Source organism: Anser brachyrhynchus (genome assembly GCF_964034855.1).
Source record: "Anser brachyrhynchus genome assembly, chromosome: 17".
In the NCBI taxonomy this organism is placed as follows: Eukaryota; Metazoa; Chordata; class Aves; order Anseriformes; family Anatidae; genus Anser; species Anser brachyrhynchus.
The window spans coordinates 14,634,304-14,650,449 of NC_137710.1; the positions used below are offsets into that span (position 1 = coordinate 14,634,304).

The 16,146-nt window shown below is 59.1% G+C and overlaps 1 protein-coding gene across 6 annotated transcripts in view; it reads left to right on the top strand.

Annotated features, from left to right (window-relative positions):
• The window catches only part of OSBP2 (oxysterol binding protein 2), a 96,232-nt gene that overhangs the window by 60,415 nt on the left and 19,671 nt on the right, over positions 1-16,146 (top strand). For 3 of the 6 annotated variants that reach the window (XM_080559693.1, XM_080559695.1, XM_080559696.1), the window contains exons 3-4: positions 4,220-4,285; positions 8,406-8,656. In XM_080559693.1, the coding sequence (XP_080415819.1) occupies positions 4,220-4,285; positions 8,406-8,656 (317 nt within the window). Of the gene's footprint in view, positions 1-43; positions 149-4,219; positions 4,286-8,405; positions 8,657-16,146 lie in introns of those variants that run through there. The other 3 variants (XM_080559694.1, XM_080559697.1, XM_080559698.1) reach the window with 2 other exon arrangements.

Here is a 16,146-nt window from a genome sequence, read left to right on the forward strand (position 1 = left end):
GTTTTATAAAGCAGAATTTGGTCCAGGATGATGGCTCGAAGACATTGCTCAGCGCTCACACGACAAGCAGCTCTGTTCGTCTCCTTTGGAAATGGGTCCTCACAGCCCAGTCACAGGGAGAGACAGTGAGGGGCTAGTGCCAGAACAGGTCAGGACCTATTGATCATTTCGGTTGGCCTCCTTGTTTGCATTGACTTTCTGATGTCCTGGAAGAAATTCCTCTGCAACCTCCTGTCAGCAGCATCCCTCCTTCCAAGGAGGCATCTTGCTGGGCTCAGCCTCGCTATCTTTGTTTTGGGGTCTTGGCTCCCTCTAGTTTTCTTACCAGGGCTCATTTGCCTAGTGAGCTGTAATTTATCCTGGATGAGAGGCAAAGCCATTAACCCCAGCTGCTTTCTATCCCTTTGGTCTTTTTTTTTCCTGTCTTTTCAGTCCTTGTGTTGCTGTGGTGTTTGCTGTCCTAAAAAGAAACAAGCAGGAAATATAGGGCCATGTAGCAGCGTCACTTCTCTTAGGTTTGGCTCCAACCAGTTGCACCAGAGCGGTCGAGGAGGTTCCTGGAGTGTGTGGAAGACAGCTTCCTGGCTCAGCTGGTTAGTGAGCCTACTGGGGGGATGCCCCACAAGACCTGCTGTTCATGAACCAAGAAGAGATGTTGTGGGAGATGTGGGGGTCGGGAGCTGTCTTGAGCAGAGCAACCAAGAAATGGCAGAGTTCTTGGTGAAGTCAGGAGGGGGGCCATTAAAACTGCTACCTTGGACTTCTGGAGGGCAGACTTTGAATTGTTCACGATACTGGTAGGGAGGGTCCCTTGGGAGTCAGTCCTGAAGGGCAAAGAGGTCCAGGAAGGCCATATGCTCCTCGAGGAGGAAGCCTTCAAGGAGGGAGCAGGCTGTCCTCATGTACTGTAAGACAAGCCGGCAGGGAAGAAGAGCGGCGTGGCTGAACAGGGAACTTTTGCTGAGACTCCAGAAGAAAAAGAGAGTTTATGTTCAGTTGAAGAAGGGACAGGCAACTTCGGGAGAGTACAAGGAAGTTGCTTGCATGTGCAGGGAGAAAATCAGAAAGGCTAAAGCCCAGCATGAGCTCAACCTGGCCCCTATGGTAAAAACCAACAGAAATGTTTTTACAAATATATTAACGGTAAGAGGAGAATCTCCATCCTTTACTGGATGTGGTGGGGAACATGACTACTGAGAATAAGGAGAAGGCTCAGCTTCTCAATGCCTTCTTCTCAACTGTCTGGATGGCCAGGCCCAGAGAGTGGTGGTGAATGGAGTGAAATCCAGCTGGTGACCGGTCACGAGTGGTGTTCCCCAGGGGTCGGTGTTGGGGCCCATCCTCTTTAATATCTTCATTGATGATTTGGGGGAATTGAGTGCACCCTCAGTAAATTTGCAGGTGACACCAAGTTGGGGGAAGTGTCGATCTTCTGGAGGGTAGGATGGCCCTTCAGAGGGACCTGGACAGGTTGGATCGATGGGCAGAGGCCAATGGCATGAGGTTCAACATGGCTCAGTGCTGGGTCCTGCACTTTGGCCACAACAACCCCATGCAACCCTACAGGTTTTGGGGCAGAGTGGCTGGAAAGCTGTGCAGAGGAAAAGGATCTGGGGGTGTTGGTCAGTGCTCACCTGAAAATGAGGCAGCAGTGTGCCCAGGTGGCCAAGAAGGCCAACGGCATCCTGCCTTGTGTCAGGAATAGTGAAGGCAGCAAGACCAAGGAGGTGATGGTCCCCTGTACTCAGCTCTGGTGAGGCCACACCTCGAGTACTGTGTTCAGTTTTGGGCCCCTCTCTACAAGAAGGACATGGAGGCCCTGAAATGTGTCCAGAGAAGGCTGCAGAGCTGGTGAAGGGTCTGGAACACAAGCCTTATGAGGAGCGGCTGAGGGAACTGGGGGTGTTTAGTCTGGTGGAGGCTCAGGGGAGACCTTATTGCTCTCTACAGCTACCTGAAAGGAGGTTGTGGGAGCTGGGGATCAGCCTCTTCTTGCAGATTACTAGTGATAGGACAAGTGGGAATGGCCTCAAATTGCACCGGGGGGGTTCAGGTTGGAAACTGGGAGACATTTCTTCTCTGAAAGAGTGGTCAGGTGTTGGAAAGGGTTGCCCAGGGAGGTGATGGAGTCACCATCCCTGGGGGTGTTTAAGGAAAGTCTGGATGTGATACTTAGGGACATAGTTTAGGGGGTGATAGTGGTGGTAGGGGGATGGTTGGACCAGAAGATCTTGTAGGTCTTTTCCAACCATAATGATTTTATGACTCTGTGATTGACAAAATCACAGTTACAGAAATCAAGAGAAAGGAGTAATATTTTTAAAAATCAGAACTGAAGAATTTGCTTTCCTTCTTTATTTCAACATAGCATAGTGGCAGATTGCTCTCTTGGCCAAGCTGTCATCCCAAGAAAGGCTCCAAAAATTTTTAAGCCCTTTTTTTTTTTTAATCATTTTGGTATCTAGCCTATTTTACATACTTATTTTCAATATGTTTTTAACGAGATATGAATGTCTTCTCTTTGTATGTTAGATTCTCCTTTTTATTACAACTGTGTACTATGACTGATGGTTAACCAAAAGTGATTATTAGAAGTGATGGAGTTTCGCCTGCCACAGAGTTGTGGAGCACCTGAGGTCGGAGGGCACCTCTGGAGCTCTCTGGTCCAACCTTGGGCCAGCTTACACTAGCTCTCTCAAGACCTTAGGCTTGAATTTCTTCAAAACTTGAGCATTTCGATTCTGTCCACAATACTTACGGATTTCAGATGGGCCTGGTGGGACGTTTTGTAAGGTCTTTGAGCTCTGGGTCTGTTCTGCAGAGCCCCATGGTGGGCTCCAGTGCTGCCTTCGGCTCGCTCCCACCACCTGCTCCCACCGAGTGACTTGAGGAAATGTCGCAGCTTGTCACAACTAGCCAATGTTTGCTATTTTTACGCATCCATTTGCTTGAACAGCTTTCCGTTTGCATTAGCAATAGAAGAAATATCCCTGCCAGGTTGGTGATAATTGCTAAGTGATCACCCAAATTTGGAACGATTTATGACTGATTATTTGCTCTGCTATTTTGATGATTAATTTCCAGCATAATTCTTTCCAACCAAAAAAGCACTGCCTGTGCCTGCTTTTGTGGGTGCTGTAAAAATTCATCCCTCTCTTGGCAGCCAGGCCAGACTATTAAATATGGATACCAGTTTGCATTTAATATTCATAGCTATTAAAAGTGAGGAAAGCAGATGAGTTTTCTGGAGCCGACGTGGAAATTGCTCCAGCTGAGGAGTGGCTGGGGATCAGCATGTCCCAGCGCTGCGATAATCCCAGATGAGGAAGGCTCCCAGTTCTGCACCGGGGCGGTGGCGGCAGGGAGAGCAGTTGCAGGAGGACCAGAGGGACAGACGGAGCCTCCTGGTGCAGTGGGGGTGATTTCCACGGTGCTTTTTTGCCTGTCATCGCCCCCGCCGAGGTTGGCTTTGGTGCTTGCTTGTCCTCACGGACCTTCTCCGTACTGCCTGGGGAGGAGAAGAGGCTCCTACCAAATTGGCATGGGATTTCTCGGAGACGCTCCTACCAAAACGCGTTGGGATTTCTCCTGCATTTACCTACAAAGCTCCTTGACAGGTATGGGAAAAGTCAGGAGCAACTGCACAAAGGGTAGAGCTGCAAAACAGAAGTCTGGGTCTGGAAAATTGCTCGCTTCACGTTGAGCTTTGCAGCATCATCCCCTGTCGTGTTTCTTTGTGCCCTCCCCAAACCCAGGAGACGTGGAAAGAAAAAAAGTAAAAACAAACATAAAATCCCCCCAACCTCAAAATCAAAGCTTGCTTTAACGGAGCCGAACCAAACCTCTCCTGCCCTAGAGAACAGAATGGCTCCCGAGCAGCTGTTTCCCTCGTTGCTCCCGCAGTGTGGGCTGGACTGGAGGAAGGCAAGGGACGGGGGGACGGGGGCTGTGGTTCTCGGGGTCGCCCCCAGGCAGAGGGGATCAGTGCCATGGCCAGTGGTGATTTGGCAGCCAACATCTCCCTGCGTGCTTGCTGCCAAGGCCCGGCGAAGGCGCTGGTGGTCCTAGCCCCAAAATGAGGTGGGAGAAGTACGCTAGCATTGGGCGCGTCCTCCACTGCAGAGGAACTGGACACTGTCTTCAGTGACCCCAGGTGGCAATAAACACCGGCATTTGTTAGATCTGAGCCTACTAAGCTGAAGCTCTGCTTTTTCAATAGGAAGCCTCGTTATGTGTGATGACAATCGTGTGCTGCTGGCTGGCGGCCTGGAAGCATCAAGCGCAGGTTGGTTGGATCCAGTTCCTAAAGACACCAAGGTGGAAACGTTGAGTTGGCTTCTTCTGCAGTCCTCTGACCTGCGGGCCCGGCAGTATTCCACATGCACTTCAGGTGATGAAGGGATCTCAGGGCTTTCCAGGAGACCTCTGGTGACAGCTACGGAGAGAGAAAAGAAAAAGCTTGGACAGAGGCAGCTCACGGGCTGTGCTGACTTTCCCCGGGGAAGCTGCCATGGCGGATGCTCTCTGCTGATGCTTTGGGTGCCGCTGTCCTCAGGCAGGCGAAGTCATCTCCCAGAGTCTGAAGTGTGTGGTTGGAAGGACATTGCACGCTGCAGCACTTCCATAGTGACAGGGAAAACCGCCCCTAATGCCTGTGTCTGTCCTGCCTAGGAGAGCACTGAGCAGGGGGGCTGTGCCCTCCTGGTTATTGCTTCGAGAAGCTCATTAGCCCTGCAGAGTTCGTTAAAACCACCGACACCGTTCTCCCATTCACTACAGGCTTACTCTGTAATCCGTTGCGAAGTTTGAAGCCTCTGCCCAGCTCCACGTCAACGTTTTGGTGATGTTGGCACCAGCCAGCTGTGCCGGAGCCCCTCTCCAAACCACGCAGGAGCAGTAGATTTGCTGTTTTAGCATCCTTCACGTGTCGGCCTGCTCCCTTGTGCTGTCGGGTTTCTGGGGGCACCCGGCTGGTGGGAAGGGGGCTGCGTGCCTGGGGACACTGCCTCAGTGCCTTGGGTGCTCACAGCACAGCTCTGTTCCGGCCACGGAGGGCAGCTTGCAGCGCGCTGTTTGCTTTTGGGCTGTGGGCGGCTGATGTGGGCGCAGGAGCACCCATCCCGCCCAATCCCACACCTCCTTTCCCATGTCAGCTCACCTACCAGCAGAAAGCCAGGTGGGATCCCCTGAGAAGTTAAAGGTGATGCAGGAAGCAGAGGGTGTTCTGGAAGTGAGGATAGCCAGGACAGAAAAGGTTTCTGCTCACAGGGCGAGCACGGGTCAGGATGTCAGAGCAGCAGAGAGGAAGGTCGGCGATGGTATAGGAGCTCTCTGGGACTAACCACATGCCCTAGGTGTGGCTTTGGGTTGGAGACGTCACCACTGGACTATGAACGTAGTTCGGGAATTTTAGAAGAAAAGCTGACCAGGACCTCCTCCTGGTCCATCCCCTTCTCCCAAAAGGACAAGAGGACCAGGAGGTCCCTTCTCTCCTGGCTCCATACATCCACGGGAGCACCGAAATACCCTGGCTGTGAGCAGCAGCACCTTGGGTTGCTGTCGTGGCCAGCACGGCGTGACGGGGTCCCCGGCCACTCCCCTGCCACCTCCGGTGTCACCGGTGTCCCTGAAGGCTGCAGCGCAGAGAAACGCCCCCCCCTCCAGCCAGCGTGCAGCTTTCCACCAGCACTGGGGAAACAGCAAGCGGTATTGAGCTGAGGGGAGCTCAGGAGGCAGAAAACGGGGACATAATGGGAGCCTTACTGGGCTCCTCGTGAGCTGGTGCTGCGGGCACCGAGGGCTGGTGTTGCTCTCTAGGGCTGCTGGGCTGAGAAACAGCCCGAGGAGGCTTACGGCCGCCGGCTGCTGATCCATTTTACACAGATTAAATAGCATCACGGCTCCAAAAATAATCCTCCAAGCTTGCAGCGAGGCTGGCTGTTCCTATAGCAACTGGTTCATGCCAGTGCCCTACAAATAAAAATCAAAACAGATTCCCTTTAAGTTTGTTCGCAAGTCAAAACAAAGTATGAAAGAGGGAATGAAAGGGTCGCGGGGGCCCGGGTGCGTAGTGTGCGAAGGAGGCACGCGCATCAAAACAAAAGCTGCGTGTGTTCCTGGGGGAGGCGGGCTGCAAACCTGGGGACTTGGCCACGCAGCGGTGAAGGCGCAGGGCAGCATCTCTCGGGCGCTGCCCTCGCCCCACCTGCGGTCCGAGCTCTGCCGGCTCCCTCCCGAGCTCCCCGGCACCAGGGGCTGTCGGTTTCTCCAGTTCCTGAGGGCGTTTGTGAGCCTGAGTCACTGAAACTGGGAAGCCCCCGGCGGGGTGAGTTTGCTGGGCAGGTGGCACGCGCATCCCTGCCTGCTGCTGCGGATTTGGGGCAGTTTTTGTCCTCAAATGAGGAGACCTGAACGGTCTCTGTCTCCGTGGGTGTTTCCTGATCCCTGAGGTGTTTCACCACGTACTTCAGCAAACCAAAGCCTTTTTTTTTTCCTGGCTGAGTTGTTAGAAAGGCCTGAATGAGGGTGAGCTCCCTGAGTGCCCTGGCACTTGGCCATACTCAAAGCCAAGCCCTCCAGGCCAGGGCTTGCGGCTGCTTCACCTTTCCGGATGAGCGAGTCCTTTATCCGCGGCAGTAGCAGCAACTTGGGCGTGATAAATCGTCTCCAGTGCTAACCGGAGGCGGTGGTGGCCTCATGGTGATGTGGTTTCACTGGGGCTGTCCTCCCCCAGGTGGGAGGTGATGGCTGAGAAGGGGCCGATGCCAGCGCAGGGTCCAGCCCTGTCCCCAAAACGTTCCCGCTAGCGTCCTGGTGGCACCGAGAAACCAGCTGGGAAGCGGCCGGCTTTGCCTGACCCGACTGCTTTTGGGTCCCGGCTGGAGGCAGGGTGGCAGCAGGGCTCCCTCCGCTCAGCCCCGGGGGTGCTCTCACCACCGAGCCGCTGGGCTGGGGTCTCGCAGGGCTTGGAAGGGTCCCAGCGGTCATGGCCGTGGGCTGGAGCCGCGTCCTCGGAGTCGGCTCCGTTCCGGTGAGTGCCGGAGGCGGTTTGGGGGCTTTGCAAAAATGTTTGTCCTTCAGCTTGCTCTGATTTAATTGTAACCGTGCCTTCATGTTCCCTTCTTCCCGTGCGCTGATTTCAGTTAATTACAGCAAATTATGTTGCTGGTGAGTGATGTTTTTATTTTACCGTGACTTACAGGGTTTGAGCTGGGTCTCTCTGAGCTCAGGCACTCCCAGGTGCTGTGTAACAGAGAAGGGGAGGAATATTCCTCCGGGCCAGCCATGGCTGGGGGGTCCCCAGCTGAGCACAAAGAGCAGCATCGCAGGTGGCACGGTCAGACCCAGGCGTTTGATTCTGTGCAGTGGCGAGAAAATGGGGACGGGGGGGGATTTGGGGGTTAAATGCTGCCTGGGGGCAGGCAGAAAGATGCTTCCTGCTGCTTGGCGCTCCTACAGCGCAGTTTTTGCAGTTTTCGTAAATAGGTGAGGTTGCCTTTGGGAAGTATCGCTCGTGTCTGCAAACAGAGAAATCCCAGATCTGGTTCTTCCCCTGGAGTCACGCAGAAGTAATGGTGTTTTGGGGTAGCTGCCAGGTGTCTGCGATGGAAAGACTTGGAAAATGGAAAAGCAGACCCTGGGGGGGGATTTGGTTACTTTTCCTTACTGCTGGCTTCAGTTTTGCTGCTGGATCTGTTCGCTGCGCTCCCAGCGGGGCTCTGATTCTGTTCTCCCACCCTCGAGCTGTGCAGGGCAAGCCTTGGTCTCGGGCTCTGCTTCCTTGTCCTGTTCCATCCTTCTGAAGCGGCCTCTAAGTTAGGCGTGCTGCTCCGTTTGGGTTGCTTTTCTGTTTTTAATCGTTCTGGAGTTGCAGCTGTAACCATTCCTGTCGTATCTGACAGATGCTGATCACGGCTTTCTGCCCGCCGAAGCGGGGGAAGGTTTGGGGTGGAGGCTGTTTTTAGGACCTGTCCCTTGGGTGAAATGGATTTGTCTGGCACAACGCGCTCCTGGCAGAGCCAGCGGCTCCGTCCTCTTGGAGACGTGTACAAGGAGAGGGGCCGCCTTCCCCCGTGCCACCAGCACACCGTTCCCGTGTCACCCCCGTCCCTCAGCCTTAGCAGCCCTGAGCTGAGTCCCGGTGGCAGCGGCAGGAGCCCTCCTGACGCCTTGGGGTGCCGTCCCAGGTTGCTGGCGGTGCCAGGCTTTGCGTCCCGGCGCAGAGGGATGCCAGCGGGGCGGCCGAGCAGGGGGTCGGGGCCGGGCTCGTGCCCTTCCCTCTGCCCCGGCGCATCCCTGCCTGCGTGGAGGAGGCGGGAGGAGGCAGGAGGTCCCCCTGCCCGCTGGTACAGTCCGGGGGTAACCATGGAAACTATTTTTTTTTTTTTCCATCCCTCCCTTTGCAGATGACTCGGGCGACGAGGAGCCCGCCTCGCAGTCAGACAAGAGCGAGCTGCACGGCACGCTGAAAACCCTCTCGAGCAAGCTGGAGGACCTGAGCACTTGCAATGACCTGATCGCGAAGCACGGGGCGGCCCTGCAGCGCTCGCTCAGCGAGCTGGAGAACCTGAAGCTGCCGGCCGAGAGCGGCGAGAAGATCAAGGCGGTGAACGAGCGAGCCACGCTCTTCCGCATCACCTCCAATGCTATGATCAACGTGAGTGCTGCCGCGGTCGCGAGCAGGCAGGGCGAGGCATTTTCTCCTCCTCCTCCTCTTCCTTTGCCCTTCCCCTCTGGCACGGGCGCCGACCCCCTCGGGGTGGCTGAGACTCTGCACAGCGCGGGTCCTGTGCTGGCCACCCCCTGTTTGGATGCAGAGCGTGGTAAAGCAGAGGTTTGGGGTGCTGGGGGCTTTTTGGCCACCGCTGGCAGCGGCTTTCAGGCTGGCACAGCGATTCAGAGCCTGCTGCAGGTTCGGAGCCACGTCCCCCTGTCGCTTGCGCCGTCGCCGCTGTCAGTGAAGCCGTGCTCCTCGCTTCGTGCGACCCAGGGCCTTAAGCCCATGGTGTTCACGGGCTGCGCGGTGCCAGGCTGTGCGCTCCCCGAGCCGCCTGCTGGAGCTGGTCGCTGCTCCCGGCCCTGCGCAGCGCCGCCGGGCTTCCCACCCGCATTCAGACGGCTTCTGGTGGGACGCGGGGCTTGTGGGGCTGCCTCTGTTGGAGCGAACCAGCCCCTCCCAGGAGCGCTGGCTTCCCTGGGGAGGGGAGGGGAGGAGAGAGCGAAACTAAATAAAGAATTGAAAGGAAAAAGGAAATTCCAGCCTGACAGGCACGTATGAAGGGAGAGCTCGGGGAATCGCGAAGGGAGCAGCGCTGTCCCGGCCCCAAGCGAAAAGGAGGCCGTGTGTCATTTTGTGTGTGCTCAGAGGAATAATCAGCCCGGCGGCTGCGCGCCGGGCGCTCGCTGGGGAGCGGCTTTCCCGAGCCGGCGCTTCAAGCTGGGGAGCAGCTCTGGGGGTCCCCGTGCAGTGCTGCTGCTGCTGCCCCGAGTTCCTCGGAGTTTCGGTGTGCCCGGCCAGGGGGTGCCCGCGGGAGGCGAGGGGGTGCAGGAGCAGCTGGGGAGAGGGCTTTGGCAGCAGCCCCTTGGGAAGGGGCAAGCAGGGCGATACCTGCTGCCTCCAGGCCGAGGAGGAGGAGGAGGCGGCGGCGGGGGGTTGTGGCGTGACAAAGGCTTGAGCGAGGGCTTGGCTGCCGGGACGGTGGGGAACAGTGCAAAAAAAAAAAAGGATGGGAGGAACTCGGCGTGGTTTGGCGAGTCCAAAACGCGGAGTAAAGAGGGGCTGTGGCTCTGGTGGGTGTCCGGGGTGTGTTTCAGCGGTGTCCTTTTCCATGTTTGCTGAGCCGCTGGGGGAGACACCAGAAGGGAAGAGGCTGTAACGGGGAAGAAGCAGGGCGGGAGCGGGGTGGCAGCCGTGGGGGGGTGCTCGCGGCTCTCCCTGCTTTCTGCTGAGCCCCTTGTTGTGCAGTGAGGCGACAGGGTCAGGAGCAGAGCCCAACCCCATGCAGCTGGGACCCCCAGGACGGGTGGGGAGAGCTGCTGGTACAGCCTGCGTACACACCCTGTGAGCATTTCTGCACCTCGATTTACCTCGCTGGCACGGGGCGGTGCCCTCTGGGAAGCCCCTGCTGACGGCCCCTCCTGGGGCAGCGGTGGCTCCGTGCAATGCAGAGCTACGGAAACCTTCCAGATGGAAACGTTAAACCTCGCTGCGGAAAAGCACATGGGATCAAGCCATCTCCTGGCAGTGGCGGGGAGGATGCTGTCTGTGTGCCCACGTGGGTCCTGGCAGGCCCCTCGGGACCACGCGAGCTGCTTTCAGTGTACCAAGAGCTCCGTGGGGTCTGTCTCTGATTTGGGACCCACATGAGGAGTGGGTGAGGGATGGGGCCGGCCGGGCACGCATCCCGGTCCCGTTTCCACCCGGTCGGGTACGATGGGATTATGTAAATGTCCCCGCGCCGCGGGGGGCAGCGGCAGGTGAGTAGAAATAAGTAAATACATATGTAAATACAACAGCTTCGCTGTTAAAGGTGACCTCCGCGCTGCAACCGCGCCGTGCGTGCCCCTGGGGGCCTGGGTGCCCTCTGCAGCCCCCCCTTCTCCTTGGGAGGTCGTCCCCCCCCTCCTCGCCCCGCTGCTCCTGTGCGAGGGATAGCGGGGGGAGGTTCGGGCAGGGGAGAGCTGGAGGTGCCGGACCTTTGTGGTCCCGGCGAGGATTGGAAAGACAGCGGGACAGCCCCAAAATCTGCACGCAGACCTCCGCCAGCTGCCCGTTCTCTCCGCTCCGTCCTTATTTTGAAGCCTTGCGTAATAACGCACCGGGCGAGACACGTGGGAGAGCTCGGCCGAGCCGATGCCGCCGGAGCCTGAGGAGCGACAAAGCGGAGACGCAGAACAGCAATCTGCCGTGGGGGAGGAGTGGGAGGTACGTAAAAATAAGAGGAAACAAATTGAGGGGGTAATTGGAGGAGCAGAGAGAGAGAGCCCTGTGCTGAGCGGCGTGGACGATGCCAACCGGCGCAGAAAGCTCCCGGCTCGGGATTCAGCAGCAGGCGGGGGCCCCGCGCACGCGGCGAGGAAGCGACTTGGGGCGTCAGGAAGAGCTTGAAATGCTGTGGGTGTTGCTGGAAAGAGGCTTTTAAAGGCAGCGGGTTTTGCTACGGCAGAGCTCAGAGGCAGCTGAGCCACGTGCAAGCGTGCAACACCCGCTCTCTTCCTTTTCCTTTGTGCTTTTTTAGGGCTGATGTGAGCACAGGGAGCAGCAGGGCTCGGCCGCGCTGCGTGTCGCTGCGGGGCTGGTGCTGTACCTCGAGGCCTGGGAGCAGCCCGGCAGCGGGAGGAGGAGGACGCAGCGGGAGGAAGGCTCAGGCACGTGGGCACAGCCCGTGCGAAGAGGGCGAGGGTGCGGTGCTGGCCGCGAGGCGCTGAGGTGTCGCGTTTGGGGACGAGATTCGTGTGCGGCAGGCGGTCTCGGGGACCCAAAGGACTCCGCCACTGTCCCTACAAGAGACTCCAGGCTGACCCCCAGCGCGGGTTTCCCTTTCCCACGGCAGCAAGGCCGCCCGGAGCGCTGCCACCCTCTCCGTGACGCCACGAAGGACGCGCTTCCCCAGAGCTGCTGGCGGGCCGCTCCTCTGCGCTCCAGTGCCAGCCCTGCCCAAATTCACTGCTGTTTCAGTGCCATCAGCCTCCTGCGGCCCCGTGGGGGTGGCGGTGTGATTAATCGGTACTCCTACAATTGTCTCAGCGTTAAAGCAGACTGATGCGGGGCACGTGCTCCGAGCGGCGCTGGGCTCCCCGCAGCAGCCTCCAGCCTCGTGCATCATCCTTGTGGCTTTGGCGATAGCTTAACCCCCGCCTGTGCCGGTGCTGGGTTGCAAAGCTGCCCGAAGCTGATAGGGAATGGGGTCCCAGGCATCGCCCCGCTGGGGAGGCTCGGGCACCGGGGTGACCGCCTGCATTTTAAAGCCGCCGCGGTGGTGGTTGGGTGATGCTGCTGCAAACCCGGCTGGGTCCCTGCACGGAGCCGGGTGCTGCTGGGGAACGGGCTGCTCGCCCTGCAGGGTGCTGCTACACCGGGCACGGCCGCACCAGCACATCCGTGCTCGCTTCCTTCCCTTCCCTTCTGGGGGGCTGGAGGAGCCCTGCCCGCTGCACATCCCCACAGCGCTGGCACTAACGCAGGCGCTGCAGCGAGCACATGCCGTCTTTGCTCCTGGGGCTGCTTCCTTACGGGCAGGGATTGCCCTCGGCAGCCGCCGGCGGGTGCCCTCCTGCCTAAAACCTGAGCTTCTCCCACCTGGGCCTGTTGCAGCGGTGGAGGTGCAGGAGGAGCCCGGTTAGTTATCTGTGCTGCGCCGCCCCGTGTGCTCTAATCAGCGCATCGAAAACCACGTCAGTGACCCAGAAAGCCCGTGGCTTTGCGATTAAATCTCTAACCCGGCCCTAATCCCGGGCTGCGGCGAGGGGTCTGTGTTGCTGTGGATGCTGATGAACAAGTAACTGGGTGGGCTGCTCGTGTGGCGACCCTGCGGCTGGGCTTGGCACTGTGACCCAGTTCCCTGGGGTCGCTGAGTCCTCCTGCCCTCTTATCTCACCCTCAGACCTTGCACGTGGCCGCGGGACCTCGAGCTTTCAGGTGGTGCTCCTGGAGCTAGTGCTCCTGCAGGTGGCTCCGCAGCTTTGTCCTCACCACGTCGTGGGGCTTCGCACCTCTCCTCCACCTCCTCCTCCTCACTGTGTCCATCTGACCTCCGAGAGGCTTCGGACTCTGTCCCAGGGCTCTCCTCGGACACTCGTGTGAGAAGACGGGGGCCGTGCCTCTCACCAGCACCCCCGCACGCCTCTTGCAGCTCTGCCCTCCTGTTTTTTCAGCTGTGCGGTAACTTCTCTACTACAGCTTCAGAGAAGGAGAGCTCTGAGCCCTTCTGCCCAGGCAGCTGTTGGGTGCCAGGGGCTGATTTCCGCGGTCTGAGCACCTCAGAGACCGGACTTACCCCGTCAGCAATGCCCCACGTTAATCGGCAGCACCGCCGTGCTGCGGGACCGCCCAGCCGGGCAGCGCCCGCGCTGCTGCTTGGGGGAGCCTGGTCCTGGTCCGTCCCCGCGTCCTCCTGTGGCCGCCTCCTGTGGCCGCTGCCCGCTTTGCGGGGACACAGCAAAGCTCGGTGCTGTGCCCAGCGGCTGCTGGCACTCCGGGGACAGGACGGGGACGTGGCAGGGCTGATGGCAAAGGGACGCGCTGCTGTGTCCATCCTGCAGTGGTTCCGCCCGTCGGACCTCTGGCTTTGTTTGCCTCTCGGGCTGATGGGCCAGGAAGCGTGCTGCTTCTGCAGGTCCTTCACCCAGCGTCTGGCCGAGGAGAACGGACAACTGGTGGCGCCGCCGTCCCGCGGGTTTGCCCGGGAGGAAGCTGTGGCACTGGGCAGTGCTGGAGACGAGTGCGGTAGGGGAGGGAAGCTGCCGCCGGGCGAGCTGCTGGCGCCCACGGCTGCTCCTCGCGGCCCCGTGCGGCAGAGCGCCCTGCGGAGCGCCCTGCAGAGCCGGCCGTGGGCACACACGCGTGGCATGGGGCTGAAACCAAGGGACGAAGTGAAATGGCTTCCTCCAGGGCCCAGGGCTGGAGCTGCCCGTGGGCAATGGCAGCTGCTTGCTGCCGCCGTGGCCGCTCACCGGGTGGTGGGGACCAGCGTCTGGAATTCTCTCCGTCGGAGAAAAGAAGCAGCCAGCAACAGGCAGGAGCCTGTTAGATCTGTCTGTGCGCTTCCTCTTTGCAGGACAGAGCTATTGAAGCGTGCTGAGGCTGGGATCAGATCCCTGCGTGTGCTGAGGGCCGGCACAGGTACCCCCTTCCCTCCCCTACAGCATTTCACCAAAGGCAGGGGCCGAAGCAGCAGTGTGACAACTCTCCAGCCTGGCTCTGTGTTTAACCATGAAGGCGTTTGGGGCTGCTCGGAGGGCAGCGCAAGCCCAGGGGATGAGATCTGGGATGAGATCTGGCCTTCCTGGGCCCCTTGGCTGAGTCCGGACAGAGCTGGGAAGCAGGTTCCTGCTCTGGGGGTCGGGTCCCCGCTCTGGTTTTGGTGGTGCGGGTATCAGAGAGGAAGGAAGCGACCGCAGCAGCCGTGGCGTGCAGCTGGAGGGATCTGGCTGCCGGGCGGTGAGAGCCTCCGGAAGGAAAGCCGAGGACGTGAGCGTTCTCGAAGGAGAGCAGCAAAGCCCTGCAAGGGAGCCGCTCGTGGCAGCCTGGCTCCGCGGGGACCCAGCTCCCCGCACACCTTCCTGCCCGACACCACGCGCCCCTGGCATGGCCGGCGGGGCTGCGGTGTGCCGCCTGGCTCGGTTCGGGACTGAGTACGGGCAGTGCCGCAGGCACACCAAAGCATTAAGCAAATGCCTTAATTGTTTTTCTGCCAGAGAGCAGTGCTTTGGAAAGCAGACCAGGGCTTCTGTCCTGCCGAGGACGCGGCGGTGATGGGCTCAGCAGCCTGCGTGCCCGAGGGATCGCAGGAGCCTCTGTTAACGCGGCTGCACCGAGGGATTTGCCACCGTCTCCTCGCTAATCCTCTCTGCTGCGAGGGCTGGATTACGCGGCCGGGGCTGCAGACAGGATCCAGCCGTCGAGGCAGGGCCAGCCCCAGCTGCTTGGACCTGGGCTGAGGTTGGTTTGAGGGGCTTCAGAGGGGGCTTAGCGGGGGGTACTGGGTGAACGCTGCCGGGGCTCTGCAGGAGGGGCTTGTGCACAGGCACAAGCCTGTAGCTTTGGCGTGAGTAATCCATGACGGCAGCGCTTTTCTTTCAAAGCAGCGCGGTTGCTAGTCTGTGAACCTGAATAGCAGCTCTTCCGCTTTATGGGGACAAATTAGCAGTCCTTGCACCTTCCAGTCAAGAGCCTCAGCTGACTTGAACTCCATCCAACCAGCCCTCACTGGGGCTGCGTTAACAGCGCCGAGCCTGCCTGGCGGAGGGGAGCGCCCCTGTCTTCACAGCCTTGAGGTGCACAGCCAAAAACATCGCAGTGAGTTAGTAAAACCCCCGGAGAGACAGCCGTGAGACCAGGTCTGCCCCCCAGGCAGTTGTAGGTCTTTCCATCTCAGAGGTTTCCGTTTGGCTGTCCGGGGAGTCGCAGTCCCGGGAGAGAAACAGGCGCTGCTGAGACGCGAGGTTTGGGACGTGCTGTGGGATGCGGGTGCTGGCAGGGAGCTGCTAGGGGTCCTCCTGCAGGAGCAGCAGCAGTTCTGGGAGCACGTCGGGTGAGCGTTGGGTTCTGGCGGAGACGCTGCCGTTGGCGCAGTGCCGTGCGTGCTGCAGGGCACCGCAGCGTGGGCTGGACCAGCTCTGGCTGCTCTCATGTCTCCCTGCTCCCCTTTTTGGGGCATTAATGAGTTTTCCCATGCCCGTGCGTCCTTAATTGTGGTGGTGCCGAGAGCTGGTGGGGCTCAGCCCAGCACCTTTCAGGCTCTCCTCTTGCTGCCAGCCCTTCCCGGCAGAGAAGCAGCTCTCGGCGTGCCTGTGCCCTCCTCGGGCAGCTGGCGTGCTGCTGGGCGGGCGGCTGAGGGTCACTCCAAGGGCTCCGGGGGGATTTGCTGTCGGTTCAGCCATCTGTGTCCCCTGGACGTTCCCCTGCGCTGCTGCTCCTGCTGCTGTGCTGCTGCTCCGTGGGCCTGGCTGGGGGCACCACCGGCTGCACTTGACACCATGTCCACCGCGTCTTGTTGCCATCCGGCTGCTTGTGCGAGCTGATTTGGGATTCAGGCCGGCTCTGTCCTTGCTTTTTTTCCCATTTGCTTTGTGCTCAGTGTTTGGGGGGGGGGGGGGGGCGGGGAGGGGAGACAAATTAACCCTCTGCCTGTGCTAACGCTGTGCATATCTCACTGCTCGCAATGCAAAGTGCTGCATTTTATGCTGCGCCCCACGACTGGGGCTCTGACATGATGTTAATGTGTTCTGAGCTAAAAAGAGGATGAGAAATGGCCCTTCCCCTGGGATATTTTCTGGTAAGCAGCAGCGCAGATGTGTCCCTGGGTTTTGATGAGCCCAGGAAGGAAGGGAGCACTTATCTACGCAGCACCAGACGCGTGCAAAGCAGCAAGATGCTCTTCCCTGCGATGAATGAAGCAGCAGCCCTTGCCGTACAATGCACCTTTG